The sequence below is a fragment of the Cannabis sativa genome, chromosome 5, assembly GCF_029168945.1.
Source record: "Cannabis sativa cultivar Pink pepper isolate KNU-18-1 chromosome 5, ASM2916894v1, whole genome shotgun sequence".
Classification (NCBI taxonomy): domain Eukaryota; kingdom Viridiplantae; phylum Streptophyta; class Magnoliopsida; order Rosales; family Cannabaceae; genus Cannabis; species Cannabis sativa.
In genome coordinates this window covers 73,109,487-73,127,430 of record NC_083605.1, presented here as the reverse complement: position 1 = coordinate 73,127,430, position 17,944 = coordinate 73,109,487, and the positions used below count along the sequence as shown (strand labels likewise).

At 32.2% G+C, this 17,944-nt stretch overlaps 1 protein-coding gene and 1 long non-coding RNA gene across 2 annotated transcripts; both read left to right on the top strand.

Moving 5' to 3' along the window:
• The first annotated feature begins 219 nt into the window (after nucleotides 1-219).
• LOC115717079 (transcription factor MYC2) lies at nucleotides 220-3,100 on the top strand. Its single transcript, XM_030646017.2, has one exon. It carries the CDS (start codon nucleotides 580-582, stop codon nucleotides 2,686-2,688), a length of 2,109 nt encoding a protein of 702 aa, XP_030501877.1. The 5' UTR covers nucleotides 220-579; the 3' UTR covers nucleotides 2,689-3,100.
• A 12,660-nt stretch (nucleotides 3,101-15,760) lies between these two features.
• On the top strand, nucleotides 15,761-16,767 carry LOC133037688 (uncharacterized). The gene is made up of 2 exons (XR_009687735.1): nucleotides 15,761-15,948; nucleotides 16,523-16,767. It is a non-coding gene; the product is annotated as an uncharacterized LOC133037688 (long non-coding RNA).
• The last annotated feature ends 1,177 nt before the right edge of the window (nucleotides 16,768-17,944 follow it).

The following is a 17,944-nucleotide window of genomic DNA, read 5'->3' as shown; positions in this document are numbered from 1 at the left end:
GAAAAAATTATGAAAATAAAATCAAAATAAGTATTAAGATTAACATAAAATAATGTGAAGAAAAAATTTTAAAAAAATATTAAGAGTAATTTTTAAAAATTATTTAAGTTTATATTTTTTTTAATAATAGGGTGTATTTATAAGTTTAAGGGGTGCAAATATAACTCCCCTTATTATTATTATTATTATTATTATTATTATTATTATTACACTCACTTTCATTTCATTTCATTTCATTTACTCGTTTTCATCCAAACCTTTCTTCTCTTCAAATAACTTCTCCTAATACCACCACTACCACCCAATCCAAACTCACTTCTCCAACTCTACTTCTTATTATTATTATCAAATATTAAAAATAAAACCAATAACTGCTCATCATCATCATCATCATCAAAGTGAGCTCCAAAATTCAGATATGTATTATTATTATTATTATTAAAAATAAATAATAATAATAAATAATTATAATAATTCAGCAAAGCAAACCACCAATCCCATATCATCATCATCTTTCTTTCTCTCTCTCTTTCTTCTCTGCCGCCGTTTTCTCTCTCTAAACCCATTTCCGTTGTATGAATGACGGACTACAGAATACAATCCACCATGAATCTCTGGACTGACGACAACGCTTCCATGATGGAAGCTTTCATGAGTTCTTCAGATCTTTCTTCTTTATGGGCTGCTGCTACACCCACCACCACCACCACCACCTCAACCCAACCCCTTCAACCCCTTCACTCCGCCGCTTCCACTTCCGCCGCCCCTCAACAACAACAACAACCTCCTCCTCTTCCCCCTCCTCCTCCTCCTCAGGTTGCGCCTTTTAACCAGGAGACTCTTCAGCAACGACTCCAGGCTTTGATTGAAGGAGCACGGGAGAGCTGGACTTACGCGATTTTCTGGCAGTCTTCGTATGATTATTCTGGTGCTTCTGTTCTTGGTTGGGGTGATGGGTATTACAAGGGTGAAGAAGATAAAGGGAGAGGTAAGGCTAAGGCGTCTTACTCTTCTCCTGCTGAACAGGAGCACCGGAAAAAAGTCCTTCGTGAGCTTAATTCTTTGATTTCTGGATCCGCTCCGGCGCCGGATGAGGCTGTTGATGAGGAAGTTACTGATACGGAGTGGTTCTTTTTGGTTTCGATGACTCAGTCGTTCGTTAATGGCGGCGGGTTACCTGGTCAGGCGTTTTTCAATTCAAACCCTGTTTGGGTTACGGGAAGAGATAACCTAACCTCTTCGACATGTGAGAGGGCTCGACAAGGTCAGATCTTTGGGTTACAGACGATAGTTTGTATTCCTTCTGAGAATGGTGTTGTGGAATTAGGGTCTACAGAAGTCATCTTCCAGAGCTCGGATCTGATGAACAAGGTTAGATTCTTGTTTAATTTCAGTAATCTTGAAGTTGGTTCTTGTCTTTTAAGCGGTGGTGGAGCTCCTGATCAAGGAGAAAACGATCCTTCGTTTTGGCTTAATGACCCAACTTCTACCACCGTCGAAGTAAAAGATTCTGTAACCACCGGAGCAGCTCCGTCGGCTTCGGTTCCGAGCTCAACAAACCAGCAACAGACTTCTAAATCAACTGTCCAGTTCGAAAACCCTAGCTCTAGTAGCTTGACCGACAATCCCAGCACGATTCAGAGACAACAACAAGCACAGACTACCCAAAGCTTTTTCACCAAAGAATTGAATTTCTCTGATTATGGATTTGATGGGAACAGTGTCAAGAACAACGGAAATTCTCATTCCTTGAAGCCTGAATCAGGGGAGATATTGAATTTTGGGGAAAGTAAGAGGAGTTCTTACAGTGCTAATGGGAATTTGTTTTCTGGGCAATCCCAATTCGCAGCAGAAGAAAACAACAACAACATCAACAACACCACTACTAATGGTACTAATAAGAAGAAGAAATCTCCAACTTCAAGGGGAAGTAATAACGAAGAAGGGATGTTATCTTTTACTTCTGGGGTTGTTTTACCATCCAGTGGTGTCATAAAATCGAGCGGTGGAACAGGTGATTCTGACCACTCTGATCTTGAAGCTTCGGTGGTTAGAGAAGCTGACAGTAGCAGAGTAGTAGAGCCAGAGAAAAGGCCCAGAAAGAGAGGTAGAAAGCCAGCTAATGGAAGAGAAGAGCCATTGAATCATGTTGAAGCTGAAAGACAGAGAAGAGAGAAGCTTAACCAGAGGTTTTATGCTCTTAGAGCTGTTGTTCCCAACGTTTCAAAGATGGACAAAGCTTCCCTACTCGGCGACGCGATTTCTTACATCAACGAGCTCAAATCGAAGCTTCAAACTACAGAAACAGACAAGGAGGATCTCCAGAAACAAATGGATTCTATGAAAAGGGAATTAGCTAGCAAAGATTCGCGTTCTTCGTCAGCTGATCAAGACCTTTCGATGGTGTCTAACCTTGGTGGTGGAAGCAAGCTTATAGATTTGGATATAGACGTGAAAATCATAGGTTGGGATGCCATGATTAGGATTCAATGTAGTAAGAAGAACCACCCAGCTGCAAGGGTAATGGCAGCTCTAATGGAGCTAGACTTGGATGTTCACCATGCCAGTGTCTCAGTAGTTAACGATTTGATGATCCAACAAGCAACAGTGAAAATGGGGAGTCGGTTTTACACGCAGGAACAGCTCAGGGTAGCCTTAACATCCAAAGTTGGCGGCGATACCCGATAGGTTAAAGAATTGGGTAGGAAAAGAGTTCATCAAGTAAGTAGTAGAGCTCTTTGTTGGGACATTTTAAGGCTCCCCACTAAAGCTGCAACCTTTGTTAAAGAAAATGCAGAAAAAAAACCTTTCTTTTTTCTTGTTGTTGGTTAGTCTTATGTTTTAGTTAAAAAAAAAGGTCGAGTTTTGAGAGGAGCTGAGCTCATTCGACTAGTTTCCAGATTCTTTTCCAGCTCCCATCAAGCCAAACTAGCTTCTTCTTCTTCTTCTTCTTCTTCTTTTTCTTCTTTTAGTGTAATCTTATGATGGTTTTTCCTTTGTATATATATGTCATAAAATTTGAACATGCTTCAAGGCATTGTGCATGTATGTAATTGAGTTACAATCTATCTATATATATTTATATATATTTATTATGAAACTATGTCCTATGTAGATATTAATTCCTTGTTTAAGAAATTAAGATAGGAAAGAAAGAATGATTTGAAAATATCATTCAATTTTTGTATTGTTAAGTTTACATATTTGCTTTGTTGTTGGATATTTGGTTATTAAAATAGGTAATATATTTAATATAAAAGGGATATGTTTTGAGTATGTGTGAGTTGCTATGAATATGTAAAGATCAAAAGATAAAAGTGTAAAGAGCATTGTTTAAGCATGATTATTAGTATCTTTAACAGTTAAGCTTTCCTTTTCTTGACCTTGTCTTATACTATATTTATACACCCAACTTAATAGCCCAAATTCTGTTAATACAACTGAAAGAAGTTTATCTTTCTTTCTTTTATTTATTTATTTTTCCAATACTTCAGTTCTCTTAAAACTAAAATTTGATAGATAATTTAGGACATATTTGTAGTTAAGTAATGGATTTTGATACAATCTAGAAAAGTCTTTTGGCACAATTATTTTGTTTATGGTGGTTTTTTTTTTAAAAAAAAATTAAATAATTAATAATGCCAAAAATAAAATTTATTTATATTTTGTTAAACATATCACTTTATATATATATTTAAATATATTTGTGAGGTTTCTTCCAAAAAAAATATATTTGTGAGGTAAATAATTTTTTGATAGTAAAAATTATTTAAATTTCTAAAAATTTTAGTAGTGGTAAATAATTATAATGTATAAGATTGTGAAAATAATTTTATGAGATTACTTCACAAATACACAAAAATTATAAAAATATGGTTGCACGAAATTTTAATATTTTTTAATGATTTTTACAATTTTATTTACAGATTTTACGGTCTTTTGATGTATTTTTATGTTGTACTTCTTTTAATTTATTGTTGATTTTTTATTAACTATATGTTATTTTTTGTTGTTGTTTTATTATTGTTTTGATGTTGTTTTTCTATTACTTTTATGTAATTTTTTTGTTATTTTAGTGTTGTTTTTATAGAATACTAAAAAAATTAAACATAAAAATGTAAAAATTTACAAAAAAAAAATGAGTGTATTATATAATTATTCGAAATTTTATTGGGTGTATTTTGGACTTATGTTCTGTTTTTTTTTTTTTTTTAAATTTTATTTTTCCCATGTTTTGCATGAAGCATATTGGTAGACTTTGTATTATTATATTTTTTTTTTTTGAAAGAGAAGCAAAGATTTTTGTTGTTGGAGCAAATCTAATATACGGCACAATGCTAAATTTATTAGTATATTGATTGTTGGCCACTTGGTTGGGCGTAGGGCCATCTTGTGCCCCGCTTATATATTTATTATTTTATTATATGATTTCCAAAATGAAAAATTATACCTAAACTAAACATGTTTAATATGTCTAATTCTAAATTATTGGTATAAATAAATATTTGATTAAAGTTATTTATTTTTCAAATAATAAAAATCGATATATTATTTGTACATATAATTTAAGTTAATTTAAATTTTTATCCCTTAAATTTTGATATGTACCAAATTATGCTCTTAAATTATTAGATTTAAGAGCTTTGGTCTAATTTTACTAAAAAAATCTAACGTGGATTAAAATTTAAGGATCATAATTCTGTACATGTTAAAGTTTAAGAGACATAATTTTGTAAATATCAAAGTTTGGGAGCACAATATAGTATTAAGAAAATTGAATAAAATTAAACAAAAATCTTTAAATTCAACTATCTCAATAGTCCAATTTTTTTTTAATAACCTAAAAAGTTAAAATCTTAATTAGCGTATAATTTATTTAGTGCAATAAATATACCATGTATTATATATGTACTTTTTCGGAGAGTATACCATATAATTTGTTTTCAGTAAAAATATAAGTCACGGTTGTAGTAAAAGATTTGTAACCATGATACAATTGAATTGTTAAAATTTGATGCTATATGATTATATATAGCTCTTAGGATAATTGAATTAATGGAAATGAGATTAAAATGGTTTAGAATTGATTTGATATATTCGTGTATCACTTATTAACCTCAAATTTATAAATTCTGGTAACATTAGGCCACATATCTCCTAGTGCCACAAAACATGTTGCATGAAGCACAGCCTAATGGAGAAAATGTTCAACTGCTCTATTATGTAACCATTATGATAATTTACATCCATTTAAGAGCCTATAACAGCCATGAAATATTATGAATTGAATTTCAAAAGTGTTCACTTAAAACACACTATAAATCTAAAGATTTGATAAAAAAAAAAAAACACTTTGTTAGAAAAATCTAAAAGCTTAATGACTACTAAAACTACTTTCTAAAGTTGCCTTTAGTACTTAAAGTTAAAGATAGAAATAAGTTTTTGAACAAAAATAAATAAACCAAATATAATTAAAATTGCCATATATTCGAGGCAATCAAATTACTTTAAATTTCTCTTAGCGAATGCTCCTTAGAAGCAGGGCCGGCCTTGAAATTTAGTGGGCCATGGGGAAAAAAAATATTTTTGGACCCTCATTTAGAAAAAAATATAATATTTTTCAAAATTGATTAAAAAATGTGTAATTCTAAAAAGGGATAAATTTTTTTTGGGCCCCTGAGCTAGGTGGGCCCTAGGCACAGGCCTAGCTCGCCTATACTGAGGTCCAGCCCTCCTTAAAAGTATGTACTCTGTGTACTATTGTTTCAATTTTAACATTATATACAACATGGACATGTAAAAGCACTTTTATTATGTGTGGTAAACTTGAGTTATTATAGCTCATGATTTTTTAAAATATAAAGAAAATATAATAAAAATAACAATTTATCAAATGAGCTAAATTTGAGTTATTATTTATTTTTTTAGCTCAATGAATATAGTACAAGACTATTCGTTGAGCTATCTAAAGCTGACGAATTATCAAGTTGGAGTTGTCATGGGCCTCTGGGTCTGATCCTACAGATGGAGTTGCCCTAGTTGTCACCAGTTGGTGGAACTTGGACATTAGGATCCACAACCATCAGATCTTGGGGCTCTGTGGACATGCTCCTCTTGTAAGAACCATGGTGATTATTATGTGAAAAGAGATGAGATCTTCATAAGAATGTTGAAGCTCTCAATGAAAGTACTAAAAATATCAATTGGAAAAATAATCAACTGACTTGGAGTCAAATAATCACTCATTAATCACCAAAAAGGAGTTAGGATTAATAAATAGACAGAAGAAAAAAATAAATTTATGGAGGTTTGGCCCCCTTGTATATGGGTAATGACCTACTCCCCTTTTAATTGTATTATTTTTTGAGATAATACCATGCATATCACTAAGAAAGACAAAGTGAATTCAAGCTACGACTGTCACAGTGTTTACATAGAATATCTTCTAGCAAAGGGCTCTTTGATGCGTGAGTACGATTTTAGGTCTAGTCCCCTTCCCCTTGTGAATTCATTCACTATTTATAGGGGAAGATTGTTACATTTAGCTCCGTAAAATTAGTGATTAAAGGTCAAATTTCCCTATATTTTAGGGTGTAGTTACATTCTCTTGAATCTCCTTATTCTCGGATAGACTGGTTGGATCCAAATTTGTAGGATTCAATTCGAGATATTTATAGAAGCTTGTTGAAGAAGAAATCAAGGCTCGTGTAGCCTTTTCCGGTACTCCTATCAATGTTGTTTCTGGTCGGCAGGTTAATCACCTGGCCAGGCCTTCTTCGAGACTTGTCTTTCTTGTGAGATTACTTGTGGAGCTTCTCTTCCAAGGTGTTACTCCTATCTTCTCTGGCCGACATGTTGATGACCCAGCCAAAGGCTTCATGGACCATCTGCATCTTATGGATGTCAGCTCCGTATGGGACCTGTCAGGCACACTTCTGCTCGAAAGATCATTGCCATGTTAAATAGCTGGCTAGATTATGCCACGTATAAGTGCCACATTAGATTTGTAAATTTTGGGATAACAGGGTTATTAATGTAAATAATATAAAATACGAGATCTTTCAAGTAAAATATATTTATTTTATGAGATATTTAATGTAATGTTTGGTGTAAAACATTGGAGTTGTTGTACCAAAAGTAAAAAAAATTTACATTGAATTAGTGTAGATTTTACACCAAATTGGTGTAACCATTGGAACAGGACCGATCCTGAGTTAATTTGGGCCCTTATTAAAATAACTTTTTAGGCCCTTTTTATAAGAATAAATGATATTTTTAAAAATTATTAAAAAACATATGTATATTTATTAATTTTTTTTTTATTTAGACTCCTAATAGGAGTGAGCCCTAGGCGTGAGCCTAGCCCACCTTAGCCTAGGGTCGGATTGTAAATAATCTAAGTATACTAATAACCTTGATAAAAAGAAACGCTAAAAGACATCAGTAGTGTCTAGCACCTTTTTACGTATCAATATTACTTTTTGTCCAACTAAATATCAGGTTCTATATATATTAATAATAACTTTTTGTGAATATCGTTAACAAACGTAAAGTAACACATTTAGAATGTGCTAGACACCACTAATACCTAATAACAATTATTCATATCATAATATCTTAATAAATGGCTCAACTATCAAGTACATCACAGGTATATATGTTTATATATAAAACATATAAATTTGAATATGTAAATTGTCAGGTTGTGGTCATTATTAGTTATGATAGTGCTTCATTATGTAACCTTATAGTCATTTTACATTAGTAAAATCCAATATATGCATATGTTATTTTTTTGTTGAGGTTTAAGTATTAAGTTCAATTATTCCTTAATTTTTTTAAGGAAAAAACTAAAATATAGAAACTTTGTAAAATATGAATTTTTCTTTAAAAATACAAAATAATACAAATTTTATTGATAATTAAGAACACAAATTTTAAGGGGTTCAAAAGCAGTCGTCTGAGAGTGGTTCGGTTGTTGGAAATTATTTTACCAGGATCTTAGATCTACTCACAAGTATGTTGATTAACACCCTAAATATGAACTTTCTAAAACGATGAAATAAACACATATAAAGTTTTGTAAACCTTACATTGGGTGCAGCGGAATTAAATGTCTCCTTCCGTTCAGATATCTAGGCCTTGATTCCTTTCTGTAGCAGAGCATTATCAATATCTGAACCTAGATGTCGTTCTCTGATTCTTTAGTGCTGAAAACTCTTTCTTGCTGAAAGTCTTTCTTCACGATCTTCCTCACTATGGTTGAGGTATCACTTGCTCTGTGTGGGCACTATTCTCACACTAAGAATTTCGAAATATTGAAGAAGAAAAGAATAGGCAAGTGGCGGCTAAAGATAGGGAGAGAGAGAGAGGCTCAGTTTTTTCTGAATCAGAAGTGTGAAATTTAAGTGTAAATTTCCTGAAGCCTTCACTATCTATTCATAGCATTCCACTAGGGTTAGGTTTGAATTATTTGGCATTAAAATAATGAAAATATCAGTTTAAATTTCCTACAAAAGTGGCCGGCCCTATACAAGTGGATTTGGGTCTCACTTTTTGTAATTTTGCAGTTTTATCTTTTCTGCATCTGATTTTCTCAAAAACGCCAATTTTCTAATTCAACCATTTAAATGCCAATTCTAACTATTTAATAACTATAAATAATTATTAAATAATATTGTCATTCATCATAGTTATTAATTGAACCATACAAAGTATCATAATTAACAAATATGCCCCTAAAACTCTTTCTTTACAATTTCGCCCTTACTTAGTGAAAAATTCACAAATAGACATAGTCTAATTTGAGAATTATAATTGATTAATCAAAACCAATTACATGAGTCTTACAAGCAATATTATCTCAACTAGTGCAGGGACCATGGGTCTATATAACCGAGCTTCCAATAAGTAGATCAAGAATTTAGCACTAAAATTCACTAACTTATTAATTCTTCGTTGAATCCACGCATAGAACTTAGAATTGCACTCTCAGTATATAGAATGCTCTATATGTTCCACCATATAGATGCATCATTAGTTATCCATTGTTATAATCCTAATGTGATCAATGATCCTCTATATGAATGATCTACACTGTAAAGGGATTAGATTACCGTTACACCCTACAATGTATTTTATCCTTAAAACACTTGAGCCCGTATAAATGATATTTCAGCTTATGTAAAATGAGTACTCCACCATTTATGTCCGTTTGGTCAAGCTCGAAGGAGATCATCCTTTGCTTACTATTTGCCAGATAGAAGCTATAGATTCCATGTTTATGCTAGCGCTCCCACTCAATTGCACTACCGTGTTCCCAAAATGTACGTATCACCCTGACCTAAAAGTAGGCTTAACTAACAAATCAAAGAACACGAATAGTCTTTCAAGATTGAGCCTAATCATAACAGGATTAAGAACATTTGATCTAGGATCAACTTTTAGGCGATATTACGGTAAGTTTAATAAATCTAAGTCAAAGTTCAATATCGGTCCCTTCCGATGCATACTCCATGCATCCAACCTGAGCTTTACTTTAACCAATGCTCTGAAAAGATTATAGCACTTCTCCAAATGCAAGTAAACTCTGTTGTAGATTATCATATCAGTAAAACCCTATGTCTGATAAATCTAGAAAACTTTATTCACATAGTCATGTTTACTTTCCAATGTGTTGACGGCACAATAAACAAGATCAAGTATGTGAAAAGGGTTTCAGATGAATTTATACATTATGTACATATAATCATGAAATAAATCATGTGAACCATGCAACATTAAATGTTATTTCTGATCTATATTAATAAGTAAATCTGATTATATTGAAATGAGTTTTATTTAGGGCATAAAACCCAACACGGTTCGGCTCAACGACGTCCTCCGTTTCAGATTTTTGTTTTCATTTATTAATTTAATATTATTAGTTTAATTCCAATTAATGTTCTTATGGGGTTAGAATTATAAAGAGTTTATTCCTTAATTAATTTTAATGCTGTGATCGTGTTTATGTGTTGGAACTAATTTAGTTTTTCCATTAGTCTTATCTTTAGACATGGTTCTTTAGTCTTGTCTTTTGACATGGTTCTTTACTCTTGTCTTTTGACATGGTTCTTTAGTCTTGTCTTTTGATATGATTTTTTAGTCTTTTCCTTTTAGTTTTTTCTGGTTTGGGTCTTGTCTTTTGGCATGGGTTATGTAGCTCAGAATCATCATGGTTCTATAGTAGAAGCATTCAAGAAGGGGAAGATTAGATGTGTTCAACCCAAAATTGATGAGATAATAGGCATTAAAGAAACATTGAGTTGGATTGCAATTCATTCGTGTGATAGAGTCATGTTGGAAACAGATAGTTTGATGTGTGTCCAAGCGATTCAGAGCGGTATTTTATACTTTCACAATTTGTGTTTTGTAAAACGATCTACAAATAAGTTGGTTCATTGCTTGGCAAGAGACTCTTGTTTCTCTACAAGTTGTGTGTTTCAGTTGGAGGAGTGTTCCTCTGAAGTACGTTCTATTATTTTGAACGAATTTATTAATTAATAAATCTTATAATTTTTTTTTAAAAAAAAAAAACTAAAAAAACACAAATTTCATTCCTAGCTGTTTCATATTTATAAACAACTTTTATAAATTTGTAAACTTTACATAACTAATTTGGTAAATTACGATTTCTTTTTTTCTAACAAACATCAATAAAAAAGATATAAATTTTCCTAATATGTAAGCTTTAACCTTAATTTATTTTAGAAAAGGAGAGTTATAGTGAAATAATTTATGTTATATTAAGAATAATAAAAGATAAGATTGGTGCATATAATATAATAATATTGGCACGTGATGAATTAAATTGGTGAATTGTATGAACCGTACAGGTACTGAACAGTACAGAACTGTATTCAGAAACAGACCCCAATCTATTTAAGCTAAGCCTAGGGTTGCAAAAAACACGTGGTTGTTATTCAAATCATATATCATTATCCGTACTGTTCAGTAGTGGGAATCTGACACCATTATTTATTTTTATTTTCTTACTAATAATACACCACTCACTTGCTATGCAAAATTAGATTATGACTTCACCAAAGTCTTTTTCTTTTGGCATATTCACTTTTCCAAATTAAACAAAAACAAAATCTCTAATATATATTTGGGGCCAAAAATAGGGCCAAAGCCACGTAAAATTATGGGGATATTTTTTTTTTCTTTTCAAGAATAAGAGAAAAATGAAGAATTTTTTTGATTAACTACAAAGTAAAATGAGAAGGTATAGCAGTCACAAAAATGTAGTGAGAATTGGAATGTGTGATGTGAAAGAAAAAGTGATAATCTAATTTTTAAAATTTTTAATTAATAATGTTTATATAAATATAAATTAATACATTCTTATAACAATAAACTAACTTTGTCTATAGGTGAGACTTGTCTGTTGGCTTTGAATTCAGCAGTGGATCAAAAGCATAAATATGTAATAGTTGGAAGTGATTCAGAGATTGTGATTAATGTTACGAAGGGAATCATGCCAAGTAGTTAGGAGGTGCAAAATTATGTTACTGTGCCTTTTTGAATGATTCTAATTTGTTGTTAGACTGTAATTTTATTACTAGAACTCATAGATTTTTTCTAATTTTATGGCTTATTATGTTGCCAAAAGAGCATTAGCTGTAAACTTTATTGGATATTTAGAGATCGTCTCTATGTCAAGTGATGTATTTTGTTTGGGCCAGTAGGTATTTCTTATAATATTAACCTTGCTTTTCAAAAAAAAAAAAAAAAAAAAAAAGAACTTGGCCTGGCAATAAGGAATTTAATGTTATAATTGGTGAGGTTAGGGGTTTGACTTTTCATTTTGTTAAAATTTTGCACTTAAATTTATTATTTTTTTTTCAAAAAAAACTTCGATGGGAGTCAATCTTGAGCAAAGCAAGCGAAGAGATTATATGTTATAGTGCGATTTTTCGTCTAGAAATACGAGTACAGTCTCGTAAAAAGTTGCCACGTAGAGACAATCTTTACAAGAAAAGATAATTTCCCGTGTAAAGTCTTTTTTTGGTAAATTAGTTAACAAAATATTTTTTCATTAATGATAAGATTGTTTTGCATACATACCCGAATTCTTACCTTGAGTTTTCGGTTTTAGTTGCTCTTTTCTTTCTTAGGAAAGTTATACACATTTCAGCTATTGCTTATGGAAAGTTGTCTTTTTTAAGGAAACTTTGATTATTGCCTTTTCCTTATTGATTTCGATTGTATCTTGATACAATCAGAATATCTTATCTGTTTTTTGCAGGAATCAAGCATTAATAGAGGATCGGACCCGATTAGAGCAAGTTTCCCGTTTCTGGTCTAATCTGTTGCGTCAGCATCGGAATCTGATGTTGCAGATCATGTTTTCTTAGAAAAGTTTTTGTACAGCTGTAGATTCGATCTTGTGACTGTCTCTAAAGTTTCTATGTTCTATAAATAGAGCCTAGAGAGCAGCCATTCGAATTAGCTCTTCCATTATTCATTTTTTGCACTTATCTTATTTGAGAGAAGAGAGTTTCTTTGTTTTGTGAGAGCCTAGTTGTTCATCTAGGTTCTAGTATTTTATTTCTGTTCTTACTTTGTCCTAGAGTTTGTGAAGAACAACTTGATTGAACAAGAGATTGGTCTTCGTGAGAAGACTTGATAAAGCCTTACTTCGGGAGGAAGTAAGCACTTGGTCTTCGGGAGAAGACTTGTTGAAGCCTTACTTCGGGAGGAAGTAAGCACTCACACTTCAAAGACGAAGGGAGTTCGGGCTTGAAGGTGTTTCAAGAAGTCAGATTCATAAAGTGGATTACAAAGGATTGCGACAATACTTTAGAGGGAGTCTAAACTTGTTTAAGTCAATTGTCTTTGTAATTTTGATACTTTATCAATTGATTTCATTCTCTGGGCGTGGCCCCGTGGGCTAGGAGTGTTCGGGAGAACACTGATACCACGTATAAATCTTTTGTGTCAAGTTATATATTTTTCTGCAAATATTTTATATTCTGTCTGTTTTGTTTTGTCACTGCAAAACTGGTTTCTGCGGTAACAGAATTACTTTCTGCTTCTGCAGACGCATACAGTTTTATATTTTCGTATATATAATTGACATTTGCAAAAACTCGGTTTTCATCCCGCAAGTGTACGTTTGTCTCTACTCATGTACTGTTAATTTGCAAAACTTGTGACTAAAAGCGAAAAAATTGTGACTAATTATAAATCATGATTCCTATATTGTGACTAAAAAGTCCGTGGATAAAAGTATTAGTCACAAAAATTACAATTTGTTGTGACTAAATGTATCTTTAGTCACAACAAGTAGTCACAATACTTGTTGTGACTAAAACTAAATTAGTGACAATTTGTAACTAAATACTATGTTTTAGTCACAAGTAACATTTTGTTGTGACTAAAAGTCATATTTAGTCACAAAAAAATTATGTTGTGACTAAAAAATTGTCACTAAAAGTAGCTGTTTTTGTAGTGAGTATTGATACTTATATATTTTAATTTAATTATTAGGCTAGTTAATTAGAATTTTTCTCTCCCAAATTTTGGCATGTATCAAATTATATCCCCTAAACTTTTAAGACTTTAAAATTTTCCTTGAACTATTGAGATTGTTGAATTTAAGGGTACTTTTTTCCAATTTTAGTAAAAAAAGGTCTAACATGGATAAAATTCAGGGAATATAATTTGGGACATGTCAAAGTTCAAGTAGTATAATTTGTTAGATATCAAAGTCTGGGAAACATATTTTAGTACTTGGACAATCACCAAATAAGTAAAATTGAATGAAATTGGACAAAAGTCCTTAAATCTAATTAGCGGCCAGAAAAGTTCAGAGGACATGATTTGGTACTTGTCAAAAATCAGGGGACAAAAATCCTAATTAGCCTAATTATTATTATAAAAATCATTAATTATTTGCAAGACACAATATCATAAGGGCTTGGTTGGTAGGTCACATAAATATCGCATTGTATTAAATAAGAAGGAACACAATATATTTGGATAAGACTTTGTATTGTATTAATTACTATGATCACAAATTTTAATACAATACAAATCGTATTATTTAATACATAAGTTCGAATTTGTAGTAAAAATAGTTTAATTTTACTAACCTATTTTTTTGAAACTAAGAGAGGGCTTAGGCAGGGAGATCCAATGTTGCCATTGTTATTTGTGCTAGGCATGGAATACTTTAGTAGAATAATGAGGAAGGTTGGGAAGAAAAAAGAATTTGGATTTCATGAGGTGTGCTGAAATGGAATTGAATCATTTAAGTTTTGCGGATGATGTTCTAATGTTTTGTAGAGGGGGCTTCAAAAGCATTTACTTAATGATGCAAGCTCTCAAATTGTTCTCTATAACCTCAGGTTTGGTGCCTAATAATGCTAAATCAACATTGTATTGTAGTGGAATGAGTGAATATGAGGCTAGAAGGGTGCTTGACATGTCAGGTTTTACAAAGCAACAAGAGCCTTTAAAGTATCTAGGAGTACCCATCTGTGCTAGGAAGATCTCGGCTACTGATTGCAGTAGCTTAGTGCAGAAAATGGCAGCTAGAATAGGATTTGGAGCTCGAGGCACTTGTCATTTGCAGGAAGATTGGTTTTGATTAAATCAGTCATTCTCTCAATCCACGTCCCTTGGTGCCAAATTATGTTCCTTCCTAAGCAAATAATTAGAGAGCTTGAAGCAATATGTAGGAGTTTTCCATGGACAGGAAAAAGTATGATGAATGGAGCAGGGGCTGTAGCATGGGAAAAGTTGTGCTGTCCAAAAAAAGTAAGAGATCTAGGGCTGATGTATAATTGGAATGCAGCAGCTATGGTGAAACATGTATGGGCAATTGAAAAAAAGAAGGATAATTTGTGGGTAAAATGGGTCCATAGTGTTTATATTAAGCATCAAACTTGGTGGGAGTACAAGGTTCCTTTGAGTGGAAGTTGGTATTGGAGAAAGATGGTAGAACTTAAAGACAAAATCAAAAATTATGTTCAACATAATGTGTTCACTGCCAATGGTTACAGAATTGCAGAGGGACAAGCTTGGTTTGCGTTAGAGTTTGAGAAGGTACCATGGAGCAATGAAGTGTGGTCTAGGTTGAACATCCCAAAACATAACTTCCTACTATGGCTAGCTGTAATATCCCAATAAGCCTAATAATTAATAATTAAGGTTTATATTTAATTTATGAGTTAACCAGGTAATGAGTGAGATTATGATCCTACTAATCGAGTTCAACATAAATTTTAAATTTTCTATAAGTGGATAAATAAGTGTAATTTTTAAATTACGGAGATTTATATAGTATGTGTGAATTTAATATGAACTATATATGGAATAAAAATATTTTTATGTTAGGCGACCTTGGAGACTCGATCGGTGACCAGAAATATCATGGCAGACTTAATTGATAGAATTATTGGGAATATTGTGATAAGTTGATAATGTAGGTATTGGAGTAATTAAGAGTATGTGAAATTTAGCCTAGTGTCCTAAAAGTATAAATTTCTTAATGGCTAAGAAATAATAAAATATTCTTTTATTAAATAAATTTTATTATTATTATTATTATTATTATTATTATTATTATTATTATTATTATTAATATTATTATTATTATTATAATTATTGTTATTAAAATAATTATTATTACTATTATTTTTTTTATTATGATTGATATACATATATGATAAGTTTGAAAGATAATCTATATATCATCTTTCTTTCTCTTTGACCTTCGGCATAAACACCAAAACCTTCACCTCCTGTATATTTCATAAGTTCTTAAAAAAAATAATAATAAATAATCAAGTAATAGCTTTGGGGGAAACTCTTTGTAGATTCAAAAGAAGTATCAAGGGCCCCGAGATTATCGATCGTTCTTCAAGCAGGTCGACCAACATACCTGATCCGAAACTTGAGGTAAGAAAAGTATAATGTACCACATGGCATGACAGGTTCTGAAATTATCGATTGTCTGATTAGGCAATTATAATGTAATGATACTATGGACACAATATATGGGCTCACCTGATTAGGTGATGCAATATTCCTAGCGATGTATCGAGCGTAGGTACGGGCATCAGTGATATAAAATTGCCTGGTTATGGCATAGATTGAAACCACTATTTGGTTTCTTCCTGACAACGTATCGGGTGAGCGTCAGTGACATATGATAAGTACCGAGCGTAGGTACGAGTTCGTCTGATTAGACGATGCGATATATTTGTGTCAAGTTGTGGCACAGGCTCACCTGATTAGGTGGCGCAATGATATTATATATGATATTGCATTATGACACGAGCTTGCCTGATTAGGCAATGCAAATATATGGGCATATTTATTTCTATGCATATGACTTGTTATAGTACCTACTATTGAATGTTATAGTTTAATCATTTTGTGATAATGAAATGTATAATTAGCTATTTAATGTTTCCTTCTTTATTACTTTTCTTGTTGAGTCTATGTGACTTACGGGTGCTTTGTGGTGCAGGTAAGGGCAAGGCAAAGTTAGAACAACCATGAGATGGCGGTCTTCTCTAGTAATGTACATATTGACCCCACCAGCCTGCGTGTTGAGTTGCCAAGAGTTGTTTTAGACTGGCTGTGTCTGCTGTATTTTGAATTGTGTTTTGAATTGTTGTTGTATATCATCTTTTGGATAAATCTTTTATAACAGGGATTCCTGGAACTCCTTTTTACTGCCATTATAATGTCCATTTTTAGTGTTTTATTTTAGTCAAGTTTTTATTATCCTCACAGTTTTTAATAATTAATTAATATATTAGTATTAAACTAGTTTTATAAAATCACACACGTGGTGTTCCTATATATTAGAGTGTTACTCTAGCTATGATGAATAGGCTCAAAACCAGGGATCAGTTACTCAAGCAAGGTTTGATCGACATGGAAACATGCCTCTTCTGCAACTCTGCTGTAGAAACAGCATATCATCTATTTTTTGGCTGTGTTTTTGCTGCAGATTGCCTCGAACAGGTGAAGACCTGGTTTGGATGGAATATAAGAGATAGTTCACTTCAAACTATCATGAGAAAGGTGAGGAAAGCAAGTTGTTCCAGCTTCAAAAAAAGAGTGTTGGCAGCTGGTGTTGCATAGGGGTGTTCATTGGATCACATCCAATGGATTTGGACCCATCCAATCCAATCCAATTGAATTGAGTCATCCGATCCGATCCAATGGATGTATTGAATTGGATCGGTTCCATCCATTGGATGCTTTAACTGGTTTTTTATTAGATTGCATTGGATCCATCCAATGGATCCCATGGATGAATCCAATCCATTTTAACCACTATTTAGGCTAATTTCATTAAAAAATATATATATATGAAAAAACATAATTTAAAACTTAATAATTTAACATAGATAATAAAATAATATATAAAATATTAAATAAAATAATTAAATATATAAAATTATAAATATTAAATATGATTGGATGGACATTGGATGATATTGGATTGGATTGGATCGGTTATCCATTGGATCGGATGTCTCATCCAACATCCGATCCGATCCAATTGGATTTTTAAAATTTGCATCCGATCCGATCCAATTATGATTGGATATCCGATTCTATTGGATCGGTTGGGATTGGATCGGTCGGTTGGGATTGGATTGGATGACTTTCTGCACACCCCTAGTGTTGCAGCACTTGTATACCTGCTGTGGAAGGCTCGAAATGAGCAATTGTGGAAGGAAAAAAAAAAGGCATAGCTAAAGTGATTCAACAAGTAAAATGGAGTGTAAAGAATAGAGTAGTTTCTGTAATGCCAAAAAGGATTAAACAAAAAGATAGAGATTGGTTTGATTTGATATAAGTAAATTGTATAGCTAAAGTTAAGGCCTATTTGATAGGTGCTTATAGATTGTAAAGGCATTTGTTTTGTAGAGTA

Coding starts and splice junctions, on each gene's coding strand:
- LOC115717079 (XM_030646017.2), top strand. CDS start 580: ATGACGGACTACAGAATACAATCCACCATGAATCTCTGGACTGACGAC.